Source organism: Rhopalosiphum maidis, chromosome 1 (genome assembly GCF_003676215.2).
Source record: "Rhopalosiphum maidis isolate BTI-1 chromosome 1, ASM367621v3, whole genome shotgun sequence".
Taxonomy (NCBI): Eukaryota; Metazoa; Arthropoda; class Insecta; order Hemiptera; family Aphididae; genus Rhopalosiphum; species Rhopalosiphum maidis.
Genome location: NC_040877.1, coordinates 4,429,434 through 4,454,185, shown reverse-complemented (window position 1 = coordinate 4,454,185; position 24,752 = coordinate 4,429,434). Strand labels below are relative to the sequence as shown.

Here is a 24,752-nt window from a genome sequence, read left to right as displayed (position 1 = left end):
ATGTCTTGCGAGTAATCTGTGTTCATTGATAATAAATATTATTATTACATTCTGCAAGGTACTCGACAAGTACCTCCTATGACTATATTATACTACATACGATATACCTATCGTATATATATATGTGTGTGTGTGTGTATGTGTGTACTTTTTACACGCGTGTCTGCATAGATTTGCAGTCACGAGTTTCGGTACGATATGACATGACAATCTGTTGTGGGGAACAGCGAACACATCTCGTTTGTGCTCACGCGATATAAACAAATTGGCAGTATATAATATACTTGTAGTTATTTGATACATACATATGAATATATATAGAAAAACATCGATTTTTGTGTATCAGTATAAACACATTATTTGTATAAGTACAATTCAAATAATGTCTGTAATATATAAAGGTATATACGTTCAACTTAAGTACAGAAAGGTTAATAAAACGAAAAAGTATATTAAACAATTATATACATTCCTGTGTCATAATAATTACGGTTGCAAAGTTATATGACGGGTAGACCATAGAAGGTAATAAATAATAAAAACGTAATATATGAAATCGAACTAGTAATCGTATATTAGCTGAAAAAAATCATGACTATACTATGGCATATAATATTATATTTTACATAGCAAAAAATACACACAGAAACACAACGTGCGGGAATTAATCTAAATTATAATATGTACACGGTGCATATAATATCAATGTATTTATGTATGTATAATAGCTTTATTCTACGTGTCATAGTAAAGAATCTACGTTTGAAATATTTTCGGCTTTATAACGACCCAAAAACTCATAAGACCCACTTGCGTGATCTGATCTGACTCCTATATATTATATATTGTAGTATTATTCGAATTGCATCTTACAGTCCTACCACAAGTAGTTGACCTACTTACTCAAATTTCTATTGATAAATAATATATATAAATAGATTCTTTATTGTCTTAAATTTGCTTTCTGTGCGCAGACAAGAATACTTTAAAATAAATTTTAGGTATTGTAATAAAAATATAAGCAAATAAATAATAATAATAATAAATCAATAAAAATTGTATTATAGGCTTATATAACATGAAATTATCTATAATCTATTATGAAACTCGTTAAATATCTGTGATCGGTTAATATCATGTGTATATATTTTCGGGTATTGTATTATGAGAGACAATTCAAGTGCACCCATACATCTAGTATACTCGAATTGCCTCTTAAATCGATCGTTAGCCATGATTTGAGTAAAAAGCCTACACACCTACCTCTACTTAAATATATTGGAGGTAGTGAGTGTGCACTGAAATGAGCGACCTGACCTAACCTATAACTACCTAACCAATAATTATAGTAAATTGTTTTAATATGTTGAGTATAGTAATAGATACTCACAAGCTACGACCACGTTGGCTGGTCTGCTAATGATCTCTCCGCGCGAAGTCCAAGCCACGCACTGACACTGATAGTTGTGCTTTCCGAAATACTCTTCTACGTGGTTCCTGGTGATGTTTACAATAGCTTCCACGTTCCGGACGCCGGTCTGCGGGTCCACGAAGTCGGTTACTACAGGACCCATAGTATCTTCGATCCGGTCGCCATTGCATCGGAAGTGTACGGTCAACGCATGAGCCGCCCTGCAAGTAAGCGAGGCTGGTTTACCTTTGATCACGTACGCATCCATCGGTTCTTCGAGGAATATCGGAAGTTGGACGGGAGCGTCCAAACTGGACGCCGTCACCGGGTGCATGAGAGTGTCACCACCCGGCAAGTATGACCCCTCGTCAACTTCTCCACCACCGCCACCTGTTTCCGACGAAGACCCGAAACCTGCTAGAAAAAAAGATTTCATCTAAATTATATTATCATATATGTAAACGTATACTATTGTATGGCGTTGTTATACAACTGATTTTAAAATTCTAAATAAAAATTGAATAATGTTATGTTAGGTATATGTATAATCGTATAAGCACAAAGTCTTTAGTAAACATTTTTATACATCATACACTATAACACTATATAGGTTATATATGGTCATCTAAGATACCAATCAGATACTTTTTGTTTCGGCAAAGATAAGACCAAAAAATATACACACATTTAAATTTCAACCGTATCTTGTGCCATCGAGATTTATGTATAGGTATACAATCCGTTTGAAAAAAAAAAATAACTTCACAAATAATAATGGATAACACCGAGTTTAAAATACACGTATTGTACGCAAAGAAATATACCAAACTCGATAAAAGAATGTCGAAGGATTGTAGTAATGTTTTTATGATGTTTTTCAGGAAAAAAATTAGAATATTATACCCAAAAGAAAGCAGTTTTCGAACACGTACGGGAAATATATTTTCATACCATAAGTTTGTCTATATTATTTATATATATACTGTCGTATCTGTTAGTGAAGAGCAAAAAATGTGTAACAATAAAAAAAAAAACTATTCAGTCAACGTATTACACGCATTTTTTTCATTAAATTTCATTGGCATTTCATAAACAATATTACCCTTTTGTGTTAACTATTTTATAATTTATAATGCCGCATAATATATAAGAATAAAATACAATAATATCTGTATTTATAAATAGTATGTGGTATGGATTTATAAACTTTTAAAATTAAATGAACTTATAACTATACTGATTACAGTTATAAAATAATAAATATTTAAAACCATATTATATTGTATTATCTATATATTTGTTTGTATATAATTTTATAAAGAATATATTGAAAATGCATAATAAACCAATAATAGCTATAATATAAGAATAAGTTTCTACTGATAATAATTATTTTATCTTAACTCTAAACACATGGTACGTTTTTTTTTTTTAAAATACACTCAGACAAATATATTGTAATGCACGTATAATATATATTATAACATATTATTACCATAATTAACTGAATATACGCAACGTAAAATAATCAAAGTCCATTAACTCAACTTATCAACACATTTTGTTTATTCCATTCAACCCAATTTCTTTGAGAATTCCATTAAAAAAAAAAAAAAAAACAATTTCCGAAACCCATAGTTTCGGTTGGATGGTTAGGGTTTCTACTCTCACACTTTATCCTTTAACGACGTTTTAGAATAGATCTTTCGTTTCTTACTTCTAGTTCGTCATGCCATCTACACACATCAACCACTAATACTCGATAGACTCCCGATAATGTATAAAAGTCCTTTCGTTCACTAAATCATCTGATTCTTATACCTACAACTATTTTTAAATAAAATAAAGACAATAATTTACTCTATGAATAAATAATAAATATTACACGATAATAGACACATGTTAATATAGGTGATATTTTTTCAGATAATCATTTTAAAACTTGTGTAAATAGTTTAGTGACATTTTATGACAATATTTTTTTGTCGTAAAGATATATGATAGCGTGTTAACGTATACGGCGTATTATTTTTCACTGTAATCCCATGAGACGCCTACTGTCCGAATGACAATAACATTTTTAGTTAAGTACCTTACCTACCATAAAAATAGTTGTATTTTTAGTGTTTATAACTAGACTGTAAATATAAAAAATAAACAGTAGATGCTTATTATATTCATGGAAATAAAAATTATTGATTAACATCGGGTTTACACCATTAACCATTATTTCCGGTATATTTACACCCGCGACCCTCGCTATGATCAGCGTTTACTGTTTATATTGATTTGGCCCACTTAAATATAATACTATTATTTTTTGTAAGACTGGCTATACTTATACAAACGAAGAATAAAAAAAAAACTGTTCCAGGATAGTAATAATATATTCAGGTGAGTAGGTATATAAATATATAATACCTATATTCGTAAATACCTATACTATATAACATGTTCCCTTAAGTACAATATCAGGCCGAAGTAACATGAGTTCATATTACAATAAATTGTTTCTGTGACCAGCGACCCGTTCATAATGTCATAGATCCATTAAAACAGTGGACATTTATCGAGAAAAGTAAATTCTGTATTTCCGAGTCACCAAGCGTTCACAGTATTATTATTATTATTATTATTATTATTATTGATAACAATACTGATAATCAGCCAGTAACGCGCTCATAGAAAGGTCTTCTATATTAGAGACCCAGACGTGCTCTAGCGTGACGCAACAAATCATACACTATATTCTAAAGTACATACATACAACTATAATATATCTAACACCCTGAGCTGCTCGTGTGGATGACCTCGGTTGAAACGATGCGACATAATATCCAGCCAAGAGGATTAGGATTAGGATTAACAACAAAAGTAATTTTATTGAACCCATCGGATTGACCGTAATTTGATAATGGAAACAACCTATATTCCTACAACGTTGGACATTTTTCGAGTTAAATATTTTACATGCACGCTTGACCTATTACCAGATCCCAACACATAGAGAACACAACAATTAACCATATATACGCTCTTAAGTTGTAACCGAAATCGAGTCAAGTACGAATCGATTTATTATAGTAATAAATGTAAAAGAAAAAAACTTCAACCCACCAAAAATAATTTACATGTGTTCTGTGTACCTATCTATATGAATAATAATATGTAAATGTGCAATTTTATTCAAAACAGCGGATAAAACATCATATTTTTTTTTTGCGGCTCAGAAGATTTATTGATAGCATAATTTTAGCAATGTCGCTATGCAGTAGGTATTTATATAAATAAAATTTAAAGAAAGTATTTACGGAAACGTACACTGAGGTAGGTCGAATAGCGTGTATACATGCATACCGACCGCGGTAAATCATTTAATAAATTACGTTTTTCATAATAAACCGTAAATAAATAATAACATAATAATGTGTAAGCGTTAACATCGAAATATCTTTTTAGACAGATGTTGTGTTTCATTTTTGCAGTCGAATGTATATAATAATATAATATAATAGTAGTCTCTGCGGTAGCGATGGCGTCACGCGCACTGGTTTCCATATATTTTTAAAATAATACTCAGACCGTTTTTTTGTTGGCACGTCGGTAGCACCTGCTACATGTGTGTGTATGTTTTAAGAAGGGGGGGGGGGTCAACTACAGCAAAACTTTACGAATATTAGTCCCCCTGCCATAGTAATACAGTCTTGTACAGTGTTAAAAATTGTATTTTTTATACATATTTTTGTTCTCCTAAAAACGTTTTTTTTTTATCCCAAAGTCGGAATACCTTCATATTATAATGCGTATACAATATGCATAGTTAACCATAATATTATTATAAGAATACGAAACATTTTGTGTGACAGTTAAATATGTGTGCTGGATTTGTTCTCCTTTTAATCTTCTATACATACACATACAGAAGCGTCAGGTACTATTATTTCCTTTCTCTTGCTTCGTGTTTCGAAACAAGGTTAAAACCGTACATCCTCCGAATTTAAACGGATTGTTGATATACGACATACGTAATATGTAAAGTCAACTTCCTTTTTTTTTTTTTATGAATTGTAAAGTTTTGGAACAAAAAGAAACCATTGCCCACTACGTACATATCTCGATTATGCAAACTACTGCAACGTAGACTTTGGATAAACTAATATTATACAAGATGTTGTATTATCATACGGTATAGTCCGATTGCATTCAATTACATTGGTATTATAGTTTTATTATATTCTTGTCATAAACGAGTATTTCAGTTAATAATATAGATTATAAGTATATAAGCGGAAGACGTAACCCCCAGACTCGAGGGGATATTGAACCTACTCCATCCCGTATTCTGCAACGATTTTTATATAACATTATTATTACCGCAACTTTAATCACCTACATATCTATTTGATGGGAATATAATATAATGTTCACTTGGATAATATATATTGAACTATGACACACATGTAGCGGAACGGACACAACTCAAAGTAAATAATTGACAAGCGTTCGCGGATTTTTCTTTGCGTGTTTGAAACTGGTCACGACTGACGACGATTCCGCCGCTGTTTGTGTGTGTATAAAACGATAATATATGTACCTATATACGTGACTTAATAACACATAACGACCGCGTGCAGTATAATACCATGTGTGTATATAAGACACGTACGAGTGGTCCAGTAGATAGAGATGTCCGACGGAATAATAATAATAATATATGTATATAATATTATATATATATATATAGAAACGCGAAGAGGAAAATTATTGCGACGCGTAAAATCGGACTCGTGCGGAGAGGCTACGATTTTTCAGAACATTGACTACTCGAGCCGGTGATTTATTATATAATATAATGGATATAATATGTATATGTAAAAATAACTGTTGTGAAAAGTGAGAATAACATCAGAGGGTTTCTTCAGCCGACACTCGCATCCGGGGTCTTGACCGGAAGGGTAATAAGGCGTAAGCGTATTTTAAGATTTACTCATCGGAACTGCTACATATGACTGTGCGCACATTTCGAGTGCTTTAGAAATCTTAGCTGTCCCCCTTGAATACAGGCCAATAACTTTCATATGTGTGACCGGTCATGATAAATAATATTTAATGTAGTATATTTAACAATTGTATACGAATATTGTACTATAATATAAATAAGTAACTCAAATAATTATAATATTTATGAAATAGGTAGATGAGTAAAAATATTTTTCAAATTTTTAACATTTTTATAAATAATAAGTCGAATGTACAATAATCTACCTAATTAAGTTGAGTATACTAATCAACCTTTTAGAAAACAATGAATAAAAAATGAAAACTATACACTGCTTTTATAAACAAAAAGTATCTATAGTTGTATATTAATACTATTTAAAATAATAAGCGAGTTTAAATATTGCAATAAAATTATTTAATTATTCCTTAAACATTAAATTATTAATTGGGAAAATACATATGAAATAGTATATATTAAAATCACCTTGAGTGTATATTATAAAATATTTAGTATATAATATGTACTATATTATAGAATGTTTCACTGAGGTAATAAATTCATATTAACCTTTATATTATGAAGTCAAAAATTTCATAAATTATAAATCACGTTTGGTTATTATTTTGTTTGTCAATAATTGAGCCTCCGAGAATAGTAAATATAATTTTGTGTTTGTGTCTTGTTAACTGAGATGATTGTAAATATGTTCGTACCTACTTATCGTGGGGGATTTGTAATAAAAAGAATAAACATTTTATAAACTTGAATCTCAATGTATTTTAAGTTTTTTTTCTTTCGAAAATTACATTGTATATAACGGAGACTTAGACGACACGATTATATTATATACACATCTAAAACAAAATTCCCACACAATATGACCTTCCATTAAGATATCCAAGAAGTTTACATGACTTTTTCTCTTCGTTTATTTTTTCAGTTGTTTTGCGAGACTTATAATTTTACATTTCCGATAAAGCACTCTGCTGCCACGCCTACATAAATACAGTTAATAATGGTTATCCGTTTGGGTAATCGCACAACAAGCCAATGTATACACACACACAAATGCCACCCATTGCATATATTATGTTACAGGTAAGAGTAGAGGAAAAAATACACGACTCAATCACCATAAGACATATCGTAGTCGGTGGCTACAACCAGTAATTATTTATAAATGTCCAATATTTATTTATAATATTGTTATTTTGAAAAACTTTTCTACAAGTTAATTAGACTCTCGTATACGACGGTTGTGGTGGTCTTTGTATATGCGAGGGCGAGTATATATATGAATAATATATGAAATATATAGTTATATATACGTAACTACTGTAGCCGTTGGGGAAATTATCGTTTCACAGATTTATGAAATGAATACACTAACAAAACATAATAAATCCAATTCTTTTGTTAATGGATTTTACCAATACCTCCTACAAGAGTATTAATATATTACCTATATTAATTTAATTTTCTTAATTAGACATCTATATAAGTAAGTTAATGTTTATTGAATTGACTGGATTGCTATGATGTTGTTTTTCTAGAATCCACACGACGCAAAGAAGATAGATAAATAGCATTTTTTATAAAATTGTTTTGAATAACATTAGGAAGGGATAATTAATATTATAATGGGTAGACAATAAATAAAATAATAGTAATAAAATAACTTAAATAGGTACCAGAATAATTACTATTTCAATAATTATAATCGAAATCTGAAATAAAACAACAACATTGAAACACGATTTATCAAAAACCAAGATACATTTACATACATATTATTATTACTTTTTGTAGGATAAAGAATGAACACGTGATTTTTGTATAGTTTTAAATCTTTTTTATGCATTTTAAACTGTAATAAGTATTTACACAAGTTAAAAATAAAATTCGTTCTTCAAAAATGTTTAAATTCTATACAATATATTATTATAAACATATCCACAAATTGCAGTTTTTCGTTAAAATTATACTCACATAACGCTGAAGAATAAAAATGACAGAATTACTATACAAAGCTATTCAGTAATAAACGTTTCGACTTCTTTAAATAGATTTCATTCTTAGTCTGTATTACAGTGACAAAGGGTGTATTCCGTGTCTTCCTCAAAAACAAAAATAAATATTTGGTACCTAATCCATTTTCTTACGACTTCAGTACGTATTCTAAAATATTTGTATACGTAGAAATAAACAAAGATTTAAAATAAGATTTTACTAGTGTCTCCTTTCCAACGTAATGTACCTTATTGCTAGTAACTATAGCGCTCATTAATATATAATATAAAATATTATCATGTATATTTTTTTAAACTTCAATTATTATAGAAATATCTGTTTCAAAATGAAGCGATAAATTACCAACTAAATAAATACACCTACCTACCTGTATTGTCTAAATCGAAAAATAGTATTATATATTATATTACGCAATCGTTTATTTAAACTAAGGATTATTTTTATTTTAAATTAATGGTTTAATCCTTATGCAGGTTCAATTGATTTTACAAGGTTAAAAAAAAACTCGAAACGATTGCTTGGCACACGTCTTGTTTAACAAATTTCCTCGATTTTTTTTTGCTTCAACCACCGACGTTCGTTTAGTTCATTTGAATAAAAATCCATGTTCTGTCCTCCCAACAACACACACAATATTCTAAAATTCCACCGTGATCGTAGATTATGTAAATTCTGTAAACCGCCTCTTGTATATACGGTACAACTCTATTTTGACTGCACGTGTTTAATTATTACACGACAGTAATTATTTTTCGACCGTTTCCCCGCTGGCCACCATATCGGGCAGATCTCGAATACTATTATACTCTCACCAATGTGATGGGTAAAGATTATGGGCGATTAGGTGGAGTATGAGTGGAGGCCTGCAGGTTATTCATTTGTCACCAAATCTCGGTTCGAGGTTTAAACCGAACGGAATCCATACATATATACGTAAGTACCTCCAGTTAACAGAAAAAAAACCTGTGAGAGTTGGTACACGATAACTCATGTACGAGCTAATAGAGAAATCGATCAAAACCGGACAAACACTACTCATACTCGTTAATAATAATAATAATATACGTATCACATGTTACACAGGGAACTGAAAATTAATAGAAATACAAGAATGTAGAATAAAGCCTAGAAATGCATATTATATAAATGTATAAATATATATCATTAGACCTCCAAGAAAGCCCGAAACATTAAAAACGTGTTCGGGTTTAAAAGAAGAGCCGCCCCCTCGCGTGTATCCAAAAATTATCGAAAATTGATTTTATAAAAGTTTTATAACCCTTCAACTATATTAATTTATGAGAGGTGTGTGCATGTATGTGCATTTGAAGATTTATATTCTATTAATAATACATGATTTTTGTAACAGTAATAATAATATTATTAATCCTAATGTATTCTGTATGGATAAATGGATTATCCCAGATAGATTTTTTACGGCTGTATCAAATTATGCCCAATGATAATATTTAATATCCTCTTGTAGGTAATAATTTCTATATTAAAATATACTGTTGTTGTTATAAAACTATGTCATTTTATCGGTTTATATTGTTTTATATTACAATTTATAAGAGGACAGCACACATTATAAAATAATAATTTATAAGAATGAAATTAATGTTTTTTATTTTGTTATCATTATTATATCTCATTTAATTAAGCTTTGATTAAAAAATGTTAGAAATATTTGTTAATAAAAAACTTAATCAAAATAATCCGTTAGAGTTTTAATGCTTTGATTTTAAACATAACATTTTCTTTACATTTAATCTTACTTTTTTTATACGGGTAAACTTTATTTATTATTTAACTCGTCTAAGGTACAAATAAACAATTTATAAGTGAAGCATTTAAAATATATTTTTGAATACCGCATTAAAAAAAAAATTGTACTTAAAAAGTCAACATTCACTGTATACCTAATCATGTATTGGTTAAACAATATAATTTAAAATATTCAATACATAAATAGAAATAATAATAATAATTCCTTGCAAGTGATAAAAAAAATTAATTGAGTAAAATTACTTTATAAAATATTATTCCTTTTCAGAAATAATAGTTTTTAAATATTAAGTCACCTATTCAAGCTCAACTTAGGCATTGGTTCATTCTGACAAGGTGGAAAACAAAAAAAGTTCTTTCATGAAAGACGATGATGAATAAATATTTGTTATATCTACTATTAATTATTTAATATTTCATTGCAAATTTTAAAAGAACCAAACGGGTAGTTTATATTTAAATTTTAAATACAATACAAACTAATTTTAATAATCCCATTGCGCTTTATAATTTTTAAAACATTTCTTATTACTAAATATTAATATTAATTATCTAAATATTATATATGGTATCAATAATATGTCAATTTAATAATTTACACAGAAATACGTAAGTTACTTACCTCTATTGGTTCTATTAATAAATTATATGGAAGGATTATGCTCACAAAACTAATTATCATTATTCAGTGATAAATTTCATTATTCATCTTAAGTAAAAAAACACATTAATAGAAGCATAAAACGCGATTTTCCATTATTCTTTGTAATTTATTGTACCTACCTATCACACATCAGACCATTAAAGTACTATAGAACGGGTAAATTAAACTTGTTTTTTTTATTATATAATATTATCAAAAAAGAGTTTTAACTTTTAGGTTTAAAACGTCAAACTCGTATTTCAAAACCTGATATTGATTTTATGCCTGTCATTGTATTTTATGTTTAAAGTAAATAATAATTAATAAGGTGGCAGACATTTTTGGAAAAATATTTTTGACTGTCAAATAATCTAGTCAATACATTTTAATTGAAAATGTTCATTAAAACTTCAAAAAACAAAACAATATAATAGGATTTTATTAAATTATGAAAACTCAATAAAATGTTTCAAATATGATATTACTCGAATTTCAACCCTGTAAAGAATTTATTAATCTAGCATCATTATGCATAGAAATTGTTTGTACAAAATTAGTATGACACCTGTGCGAAGCGGCGATTATATATACACTGCACGTGTGTTTAATTCAAAATTGTTTTATTGTATAATTAAACGTACTTATTCCATATTTCAGCATTTCCGACTTACACATAATAAATACATCGATTGTTAATTTTCGATAGCCCAGTACACAATCACGTACTCATAGTTTCCGGTTTGACCATTATAACTTTGAGTTTGATTTGTAAATCATCACCCCCTACCTCAACAATAATCACAACTGGGAGAGCCAACGAAACACTGAATATCATGATTTTATACTATTGAAACGTTTGTATAATAATAAAGTATGACTACTCATATATAATGTAAATTGTTAAATAAAATAAATGCTTAACGCTATAATATAAATTGATCGGAATTATAAAAATCTAGTATTGGAATGCATAGCTTTCTGAAAGTGAAGGCGTGATCATATAATAATTGTAGTGTTGTAATGTATAATACAATCGCAGTCTATACAATGTTAGTTAAAATATTTTTTTAAACCGTTAGCTATATATCAGAGTAGGGCGTCATTAACGATAATAATTAAAATTTTAAATATTATCTCAAAATTTTCCAGTATAAAAATAATGCAATTCAGACTAGTTTTTTTTTATTATAATTAACTTGGCTTATGTATATAAAGTAATAAATTAATTTTAAATATATAAAACAAATTTAATATTGTTAATTTTTAATAAAATTAAACTCAATATTAGGCTTAAAATGAAATACTAATTAATATTAACGGTTACAGAAAGCTATTGATTTTATTAAAATAAAATAAAATGTTGTATTGGTATAAAATATATTATGTCAACCATTTTTGTTGGGAAAAAAATGATATTTCTTGTATCTATATACAAATTCAACTTTAAATATTAAACAGTATAATCAACAAGGGCCGATATACTGTAGAAATGAGTTTTAAACACAAAATCATTATGCATACGGACTTCTTACTTTTTTCATTATCTTATCCGCAAAAAAGACCATCGTGTATTGCTGCACATTGAAAAGCGCACCCACATTGTGCAAGTCGAACTATTTTCTCTTCATGGTCATCGAACACAATTTTTCAGTCCGCTGTACATTGAACAATAAATCGAATCTCTCGGAAATTTGTTCTTTATTTTTAACACAAAGATTCATATAGGGTGGCAAAAATCAGTCTACAACATTACTACGTATATGTAAATGTAAAACGTCATCTTTTTTCACAGAAATAACATATAAGTCTACATAGTCAAATATGTATACGCGTACTCTGTTGCATAATACCACACATACTATCATGTGAACATCCTTATAATCTGTAAACTTTTTCATTGAAAAAAATACAAATCAGCAATATAATATATGTTTTATCTAGTATCGAACAAACAACTGTATATAGTTAGTATTAAATATGTAATGCGCTCGAATGACAAAAATAATAAATATAATTTAAACTGAGTAGACTGTAGTTGTTGTAACACGTATAAAAAAATTATTTAGAAATAAAGTTGAATGGTATATGCTATATGGTTAAGTCATTTTAATGTTTTTTTACAAATTATAATATCTTAACTTAGCTTACAAATATTTAAAATACAACACACTCACACACACATATATATATATATATATTTCATGTCTAACAATAGAATATTAAGATATAAGTTACTCCTATGTGTAGTTTATAAGTCTCATGAAAATAATTCAAGTATCTACTAAGTAAATACGACTAGAGGAGAAATAATCAAAATAACTTATTTAACCATTATCACTCCTCATCAAAAAATAAACAACTCTTGTAAATAAAAACATTTTTAAAAAGATAATTCAATGGCAAAATCTAATTTATTACGAACATGAATTACGTTAATACACCGTTCACCCAATTATTATAATAATTGGTAATATAAAATATGTTAGAATCTAAACAGTTATACAATAATATGACATTAAAAGTGTAACACACTTTGAACAAATAATGTTTGTCGATTGTTTCAAAAATAAAAATATAATTATTCAATACGATAAAAATTATTCAACGTTAAAACAATATTCGATGTTCGATGTATGGTTGAAATCATCATTAATCAACACGACACTGACATCCTGTTTACAAGACTAAATTACTATTACAAATCACTTCAGGATAATTTTCCGAGGAGACGATAACATGCATCGCGATTGATACAATATATCAACAGACACGAAATGCATACTCGTATAAATAAACAGATTACCTACCTATATATATATATATATATATATATAGGTTAATATACATATATATATCTTAGGTATTTTTTTTATAATAAACTGTATATGTATATATATGATTATTATTATACACACTCACCTTGGACGTTGACGAGTACAAGCAGTAACGTAAACATGGCCACAGGTCCAGGCCGGTTTCTACCCTGACCACACATGGTTCTCCCGAACGGGTGTGTTATACTCTTCGTGTCCGGTCCACTTGGTTTTTTACATCATACGCAAGAGGAGTCCCTTCCACTACTAGGTCACACGCATGAATAAAACGTGCGTGCAGTGCTCACTCGGATCCTGTGAACAATGAAAAACATGTATATATTGTAGACAGCGTATAAATAACAATATGTACAATGCAGTATACCTTTACAATATTAATTATTATACAACGTAATAACGCAGCGTTACAGTAGTAGGTACATCCTAATATATTATTACTGTGCCAACTAAATCAAATTATTTAATAAGTACTAAATATTACTGTCTATCACAATCACATTGTTTCCATGAATTTAATTATTAAACTAGGTAGGTGCCTACTTACTTATTATTATCGATTATTATTAAAATATGTCCGACTAATTAAAGTAACATTATACAATAATATAAATTCTCCAAAATAACCAATGGTTTGCATATTATAAGATAAAATAAATACTAAAACACAAAAACAATTGTTTTAATATTTTTATTTAGTTTGGCTTCTAACAGTGATTAAAATTCGGAACTCTCTTGTATAAATCAATTCAATCAATCTAATATAGATACGAGTTAAGTATAAACTTAAAAAAACAAGACCAACTAAAGTCGAGTACTATAATAAGTATTTTGTAAATTTGTGAGTCTGGCATTACTATTTTAAGTTTTAAACTGTCCGCAATTAACTCATTTATATACATAATAAATGAACAGTTAAGATTTATAATGAATTAATTTTTTCTCATTCTTCAAAGGGTTCATGGTCGGCTGAATTTAAATGTATACTCAAATATTAATAATACAAATACTTTATTTTTTTAATTGACTTTTGTCTTTTATAATAATTAAGTTTAAAATTTTTATCAATACCACAATACTATTATTATTTATATGATAATTTTTTTTTTATAAACTATATACCTACATATTTAAATTTAAATCATATTACATTATAATTTCAAGAATTATTAATATTATAGTTAATTAAGTACAATATTTTACATTGATATAATAAACATAAGTATAAAATATATAGCTATTATACAAATATAACGATTTTTACTCATGGTACAAATTATTTTGTTAATAGTATCATGGTAATTTGAATTAGTTAGCAATTGCATTTTCTTAAATGCGTGCAAAACATACTAAGTAATTATTGTATCCACAAATTGTAATATATTAAAGTTAGCACCATCATATTATTCTCACTACAAGTATGTAAACAAAAATGTATATCCAGTGAAAATTAACTCGGTACGCTTCTGTTTGTTTTTTTCAATGGCGGCGAGTGAAAACTACAATGGACAATAGAGTCAAGTGGTCAAGAATATTCTAATAGCTTCCACTAACGGTTATTTTTCCTCTCATTTTTTTTCTTTCGGGGTCAAGTAGTTCTTCTTTATTATACATATATATATTAACACACAACCCTACTCGAAATGTCCCTATATAGGAGACATTGGAGGGTTTTAGTATATATATAAATATATACAATACAGAGGTCGAGACTGAATAAGAATCAATTAGCAGCCGTAAAACACGTTTCTGTACTTAGCCCCTCGTGGTAAATCGACCGAACTGGATCGAAGACGTTTACCAGACACCGACGTATCCATATGTCTCCCATCGATAGCGGTCAAGTCTATGTCAAAGTGTCAAACTGTATAAAATGGCTTTGAACAACACTTATAGAAACCCCGCAGTTAAGTACCTGAATGATTCGAACCGAAAAATATGCGTACAAACATTTTTTGAATATAAATGTAAATGACTCGATAAAATATACACGGGGTACATTTTTATTCTCAATAAGCGTTTTTACTTTTGTTAGTTTGAGATTATGCGTATACATATTTATAATTTATTATTTTTATACAACATGCTTTATATGTATGCATAATATTAACTCTACATAACATTAAATCAAAATAATATAAATGTCAATAGAATTTATTTAAAATATATACATCTATAGTATATACATAAATTTTCGATTATATAGAAGTGAACACTGCAAATATATTGTATACAATTTGAAAAATTATCGTTTTTTTAAATTCATAGATAAGATTATAAGACAATGTTTACATAATAATTCAAATTAGAATATAAATTCATAGCCCGTAAAAAACATTGATAAGTGGCTATATTGGATTCAACAGGAAGAGTAAAATTTTAGTAATAAATCAATAATATCATTGTGTAAGTATAGAGTATAGTACAATTTATAATAAGTACCTACCTATTCTTAAAATGTATTAATTTAGAATATTTTTATTTTTATTTCAATTTTTTTTTTTTTTTTATTATTAATGAAAGAATTCCAGAAAAATATATAATATGTGTAAGTACTGTAAGTAATAAGTATATATGATGTATTTAGTTGAATATTGTGAATTTAATATGGGTAGTTACTATAATATCTAATATATCTTTGAGTATAATAATATATGAAATGTTATTTTGTTCTATTCTAGCAAAAAAAAAATTGATTGTTTTTACTTATCTTAAATATCAAACAATATAGTGTTTAATGTTCATGTATACCATAAAAAATATGGTATTTTGTGTTTAAATGTTGACCGGATTTTGAAAACAAGACCACACAAGAACCAGGGTATTTTATATTACAATGTTCATATTAATGAAAAATATATAAAAAATAATATTACAATTCAGCTATACATTTTGAATGAAACAAACGGTTTGTCATTATAAACGTCGGGAAAATAAACTAATATGAAACGACATAGCCTCCGTAAACCATAAAAATGTCTAAAACAAGACAATAACCGCGTTTAACGTCCATTCATTATTTTCATATATTATACTCGTATAATAATATTATTGTTATCTTATCATTCACCGCGATATTGTTTACGATACGGAACACAATTGTGTCGCTGACCAACTAGACCACCACTCCCGAAGTCATTTCGGCCTCCCCCCCAAAAAAATAATATATCACTTCCGCCAAAAACATCTTTCTCTTTCTGTGTTATGGTCACTATAATATTATACATTAGAACATGTATGCCACTCAGTAGTTTATAGACAATGGATAATGGACATTTAGTCTCCACCATATGGTTATTGTTTTTCGTTTTATTATATATATTATATACTATACATTTAGTTTTTTTAGTTATTATATGAACACACAAAAAAGAAAAAAATGAAGACCGACGTTTGTGTTTGTCTCAAATGTATAAGTATATATTTTTTTAAGAAACGAATAGAATATATATTTTATTACACTGTATATGCGGTAGGCAGTCGATTTTATCGTTAATGACTACCATAAAAGTCCGCCTACGATATCGATACGCGGTATACAAAGAGAGGGAAAGAACATAAAATTTGAATATTCACAGATAATACTATTCACGTGTTGCACTCAAAACATTGGTCCCAATTAAAATCGTGTCATTCGTTCTTCGAATTTTACTTCTCCCCTTGCTAGTATTTTTTCTAACCGAAATTCATAGTGGAACTTCTGGCGCCTTGCCCACCCCATAAACATATGTGTGGTCTATTGGAATGGTCTCGTTTTGTATTATATTACTCATAGAAATTTTTTGGTAAGAAAAATGTAAAATTAAATTAAATTAATAATTTCTAAATCTAATTAGCAAATAGTAACCATAATAATACTGATGAATAGAGTATTTCAAACACATTTCTCAACCAAATTAAACAATTCTACTGATGATACCCAAAAGCAAGTAGTACTTTGTTTTTGATTAAAGTACATAACTATATTAGACTATATTTTAACTATATTTTGTATCTACGTAAAGTCGTAGACATTAACCAAATACATATTTTTATAAGGATATTAGTTTTTACAATTTACAATACTTATACGCATATTACCATACCATTAGTCAAACAAATGACAAATATTATATTAAAATGGCAACATTTTTTGACTTAAATACAATTAAATGAGATATTCGTGTATGAAATTATAATATACTTTAATAATCTTAAATATAAGACATTTATATGGATAACAATCAATAATGAAAATAAGAAAAAAATTTAATTTGTATTGAAGAATGATGATATTTTAACTACCACTACATATTATACTACTATATAGTATACATATCTAATTTCTTCATATATATATAATATCAATTTACACGACCGGTTTCTAACTAAAGGGACACGGGAAACTCTTTACATCGTGTACGGCAGACGTTTTTAAAAGGAAAAAATACAAAATATATTTTTTTTATTACATATTATATTTTCCCCCATCACACTCAACAACCTAACAAGGCCTCGGGGACCCCCTGCGTCTTCGAGATTTGCGAGCATCATGTTTCAACCACATACCTATATCTACTCCTTCTTTCGACATTTTTAAGGGTGAAATATACATACATAACTATGTTTAGGGGTCTGGGACTCCTTAATAAAATAATAAGTTAAGAGTATACATAAAAAAAAAAAGATTTGAATTAAAAAGAGCCAAAGAAATAATTCAGTCAGATCCTCATAGTTTTCGAGGAAATCTTTTTGGAATTACTAGTGTACATTTTTCTGAAATTAATTATGATTATTACAGTCAAATCCATTCGCAAAAGATTTGCAAACGTTTCAAAAAATTCGAATTAACTTAATAGAATGGAGACAAAGACTGATACATAATTTTAAATGCTGACTAAGTAGTTTTTTTTTAAGTCACGTTAATCAAAATAAATCAGATTTTTGTAATTATATTTAAATTATAAGCTCATTAAAATCATAATTTTAGTTATTATTATTATTATTTCTAACATATTTTTCTCGTTAAAATTTAAACTTGCTTAATACGAATTTTTCAGCACAAATAAATCACAACGCTCAATATACAATAATTATAAGTTCCTATATTTTAAATATACATATTTTAATTGAATTGATGTAATGCACGATATACAAAAGTTAAATACCGATTTGGCACATAAATTTATTTTTGTTTTTTATTTTTTTTTTTTTGTAAAACGAAGGCATTGGAAATTTAATATATTGGTATATATATAGCATACCTGTACATACGTTTGATGGTATACTAACAAATATGGGCGGCCGCTTAATAATTTAATTGTTACGCCCTAAGAAATAAACAGCAAACCGTGACCGACAGCAGTTTATTAATGCATATGGTATGGACCGATTATATTATGAAAAGAATAAAATCTATAATTTATATTTATGTTTAATTCCCTAAAAACATTTTTAACGCACATTTGTATACTCAAAACAATAAAAAAAAAAATGTGTAAGTACAGTAAAAATAGTAATTTTTAAAATATATACAATAAATTCAGACTTATTTATATAATATTAATCAAAGGAACGCGTACTTAGTTGTTTGCGAGCATCAGCTACTGTATGGTTTCGTACATTCTATCGTCGAGATCGTGATCCTCATAGCCAATGTGTCGTCGGACTTTTTAATTTCGTCGTGTTCGCACGTCATCGCTGTACATGGAGTCTCTATATACGACTCTAAGTAATTAATTCCACGTCCCCCGGACTGCATTTTACACGCGTCGTGTTATTATTGTTGTTATTAAATTTTATGATATTTTGAAAAACACGCACAACCAGACATAATACGTGTGTAAATTTATATTTCGAATCTAACGCTATACGAATATACACCGATGAGCTAATTAATGAATTTTGGATCCAGTCCAAGGAGTGTAAAAACCTGAGCAATTATTTACAGGAGTCTTGGGTTTTTAAGTGCCCATCTACCGCGCAATAGCTTCAAAATTAATATATGTGCGTATTTCAACTCTTAACAGACACTAATGACAATTCGTTATAGCTACCACTGTCGAGTTAACACTCTTAAGTCTTAAGAGCATGTGCCTAAAACGTTTAATAATTAACCGTCTAAATTATGTACTGTTCATAGTTTCATATATTGTTCATTCCAAGTACATTCTTATACTTATACAAGTAAGTATATCATATATTACTATAGTATAATCATATATATTATACACGTTTAATAAATAAATTAAATCATTAATATTTAACAATCGACACGCGTAATAATAGAACTACTTCTATCAATGAATGAGATTGAACTATAAAAATAATTGTAAATTATACAATTTGTACACAATTCCTCGCAGTAATTAACCAGTAAATCTGCAATTTTTCCGTTAATTAAGAACAGCTATTAGGTAATATAGAAATGTACTCTATTTTTAGCATTAAATACTTTAAAAAAAAAATGAAGATCCAGGAAAAAAATTACAACTTTCATGATATAATCGAATTCAGAAACAGTTACACTCACGCAGTATACTTTATATAATATTATGTACGCTATATGATAGATTTTAGTGGTTTCGTTGAAATAATATATTAGAAATAAAATTTTGTATATCAGACTGATTATAATAATACTTATACTTATAAATGATTTATTAATCATTTTTATATACACTACATAGTTTCTATATATTCATAACTGTATGTCATTTAATCGAGAGTTTAATAGGAACGATGATATCGAATCTCATTTTACTTGTACAGTGTACACTGCGATCTATCAAACTATATATCCAGTAACTATAGTTATAGGTACAGTTGAAAGTGCAAAGTATTATTTTATTTGCATCTAATTAAACTTGGCATCGTTACACGATCGTAAATTTTTAAGATAACTCGAAATGGCATAGATTTGGATTTTAATGCGTAATTATTATTTGCGAGATCAGTGGAGTGGTGAATATGAAGAGAAATAACATTCGTAAGCCGTTGAATTAATATTTTTTTTTTAAACATAAGAGTAAAACACAAGAACGTACTTTTTCTTTAGACCTTGTGTACCAGCACTCATCTACCATCACATTCTCTGTCACATTTCAATGAGAAAAGAGGGTGCGAATGTTGAAAAATAATGAAAATAAGACGATTGTGTGCGAAATTAACGCCCCAATAGCGACTAACGAAATTATCTTAACAAGGTAATCACGGCGACTATTCGGAGTTGGAGTTGCCGAGATGTCTGGAGTACAGGGGTTAAGGCTATATGAAGACGCTTTTAAATGCGTATACAAACGGCGAATTAGAGAAGCGTCGACGGTTTCCAAAAGCCAAGTGTTCCAGGTATTTTTCCGGCCGACCGAGTCTTATGTTCCTCGTACCGTTTCATCACGCTGTTACTAAAGCAAGTGGGGCAAATTTTTTTCAATCGTAAGGAAAAAAAATTAGTGACATTGTCGAGTTGGATGTAGCTAATATGTATAATGCTATATATTGTGTGTAGGGTGATAGGGCATCTGCGAATAGTGAAAAAAAGGGAGAGCGTAAGAGAGGGACGACGTATTGCTGCGTATATATAGATATAGGTTTATTGCTTTTTAATTGATTCCGTTAACGACCAAACGATGGGCAGGAAAAAAATACTTCTTGTGGACACGAGAAAAAAATAATCGATATTTTCATTGCGTATACATATCATAGCACAGCAATAAATAAGAGTGGGAAGATAAAAAAAACACAAACCAAATAAATAACCGGATGATATGCGTTTACGTGACAAGAATATGACATTGGTAATATTTTTAATAGCTATAAACAACTGTATTGTCCGGAAGTAAAACTATAATATAATATAACCACCGGTCAAATATTTCATTTCTTTCAAACAGGTAAATAATATTGTTTAAGTTTAATAGTTTCCATAAAAAATCACTATCGGATGATGTCATCGATTACTAAAATATGATAACTATTAAGTTAGATCGTCGCCACGCAAATTGTACATATTATTATTTATTATAAGACCGTTTTTCGTGTTGTATCCACTCCACATGTGCAACAAATTCTCTAGACTCAATGACCCCGGGTAGTAACAAGAGGTACAGCGAAGACGGCGAAGCTATAAAAAATATTATTAAAGGAATTCTTGCCGGTATGATGATGATTAGTTGTCCGACAAAGGGCAAACGGGACGCCATAAGTTATAATCGGAGGTCTTTGTAGAATAAAAGGGAAAAAACTGTCTCCATATGGTTTTTTTCCATTTATTTAATATGTATATATAGGTACCTACTTATTTTTTTTTGCAACTATACCTATGTGCCCCGCTGCGAAGTTATTAGAGTCAATAAACATCATAATACGTACCTACCTATAACTATAAGAGGGACTCCTCAAAAAATTGTTATAATATATTATAGCCCCTAATGTTGTAGGTCATTATAAACAAATCTACCATGTTTTTTATTTTTATTCATTCCTTTATTTTTGTTGACCGGTTAGTGGCTTGCCTTCTTGGATTTAATATAATAATCTTTTTTTCAATTCAAAATTTCAACAAAATTATACCACAGTAAAAAAAAAAAATCATAAAACTACATCATCACCGTCATTATCTATAGGGAAAATTACTAACAAACGTTAATGGACTTTCTTTATTTTTATATTTTTTATTTTCTCAATTGTATACCTACCAAATAAAGAAATACATTTTACTCCATTCATATATGAAAAAAAGAATAATTATTAAAAATGAAAATTATAGTCTTTAAGTATGTGTAGATGCAACATAATATTTCAACATTAAGGTTATTTACAAATGTTCAGGAAAATAGTAGGTATTCACTATACTATATTCTCACAATTTATTTTAAACAAATCTATAGCAATATTAAAAATGTTATTGATTTTAAAATAATTGTTTTATCCACTGTCTAAATATTATGTTTTATACTTAAAAATATATCTTCTATATTGCTTATTAGTTTAATATAGTTTATTAAATGTCAGCTGTATAATTATTTATGCCGTAAATATTTAATTTTTAATTCCAATTTAATATAAAAACAAAAATCTTGTGCAGTTAAGATTTAAATTTCGAATAATTGTTGAATGAAATATAATTTGATATTTTACTTGAACACAATTCTGAGCGTTAACACATATACACGGTCTCGGTTGCCTAAAAACGGGCGTTTGCTTATACTATGTACAATTTAACCACTAATAGTTTTGAAAGCCTGCCTTATACTACTTATAATACTTAATATAATATTCAGTCATACAAGAAATTATTTTTTAAATATTTTTACTTCAAAAAAAGTTTTTGTTTTAACCAAATTTACCAGTTAGGTAATAAATGTTTACATTAATATCTTTAAAGTATCGACAGAATTTTTAACTACGTCGTTTAAAAACGTGCATCCTTCTAAGGATATGAAGAGGGATGTGTTTGAGAGGCAAAAGAGGCCTTGGAACGTATATAGTCAAGTATATGTATGTCTGTTGGATGAGGACATAGAAGGGCTTTATCTTTAAAAACAGTGAATAAATTTCACCACTCAGCTACATGCCAGCACTAGAGAAACTCCATCATGTTACTCCTATGTACCATGTAGCTTAAAACTGCTATTAGCTGACTTATTATGTATGTAATATACTAATATATCCACAGAATACAAATTAGATTTTGAAATTCTTATGAATTTCCATTCGAACGTCGATACTAACTGATTAGACATTACTTGTTCGGGTATGACACGTATGCAAATTCATAAATAGTATTCACAATGACTTAACGAGGTATTTTGTAATCGAGGCTAACTTATTATAGTTTTACTAAAACACAGTACAGTACGTATATTTGTTAATAAGAAATATCGAGACACTTGTCCAAACAAGCCTTCCGGAAAGATTCGGCGTGAATAGCAATCAGTCAAAATTATGTTATATCATCAATTTTTTGACAACTGTGACAACACGATTTCGAGTAACTATAATGATTGTCATTACAATAACACGCAGTGGCTAAGGTATGATGATAATCTATAACTTACAAGTATACGAATATTTATAACGATCAGAATTTTCAATGTTTAGTTATTAAATTCTATATAAATACTAAGTACCTATTTCGATTATATTTAATAATTAATTACAAGAAGCGGGTGGAAGAAAAAGAGTGGCAATATAATATATATTTTTGTACAATAGATTCAATATAACGAACTGGGTGGATTTTTTTGTTATTGGCAGACGACTTGAAAACGGAGGGGAAGATCCAATATAAAAGTATTCTAAAGAAATATAATTTGAAAAAATAACGATCCGTGTGTTTCTGATATTCAGAGGATAAATTGGAACAGGTGCACCAGTCAGCACACCTTTTAGTCTTTCGGCTAAAAAGGATCGAAGGTGTGTAGCATAACAAAATAAATCTATTCTGAAATTATTATTATTTAATACCTTTAATTGATTATATTTAAATATATTCTTGAAAAATTAATGACAAATTATTATTTGTTAAAAATTATACATTTTATTTTTATCGAAAAAAAATGTATTTATATATGTATAATATATAGCTTAAATTATTTTTTAAATTGGCATTTACCATAAGACCATAACCATGTTGAAACTCGCAGCCATTTGTTAAAACTACATAATTATACTCAAAAAATAAGCGAGTCAACATTTAAAATAAATGCTGAACAAAAATTATGAGTAGATTAGAACATTTATTTGCTTTTAAAATGAATAAAATGTATAGCTATAGAGAAAGATGGAGTTAATTTATCCCACCACACGCACATAAATATCTTAATATACAACCCGAGATACAACACGTCATTGTTAATAATGATAAGTGATAACTATTTAAATAAATAATTATAACGTATGAATAAGCTATAGTTAGCAATATATTTTACTTAATAATGAGAAATATATTTTTAGTAAGCACAAAATTCGAAACAATAAAAATTAACCTTTTTACTGTTAACGTGGATTTTATAATATTTTTTTTTTATTATTTTATAGATAATAATTTATAACTCAAGGTGTATT

The 24,752-nt window shown here is 28.2% G+C and overlaps 1 protein-coding gene across 2 annotated transcripts in view; it reads right to left on the bottom strand.

Moving 5' to 3' along the window:
* Positions 1-24,752, bottom strand: part of LOC113548914 (netrin receptor UNC5C) — a 114,754-nt gene that overhangs the window by 78,451 nt on the left and 11,551 nt on the right. The window contains exons 2-3 of one of the 2 annotated variants that reach the window (XM_026950016.1): positions 13,795-14,003; positions 1,391-1,828 (exon numbers count right to left, since the gene is read on the bottom strand). In XM_026950016.1, the coding sequence (XP_026805817.1) occupies positions 1,391-1,828; positions 13,795-13,870 (514 nt within the window). In that variant the 5' untranslated portion in view covers positions 13,871-14,003. The remainder of the gene's footprint in view (positions 1-1,390; positions 1,829-13,794; positions 14,004-24,752) is intronic. The other variant, XM_026950017.1, reaches the window with a different exon arrangement.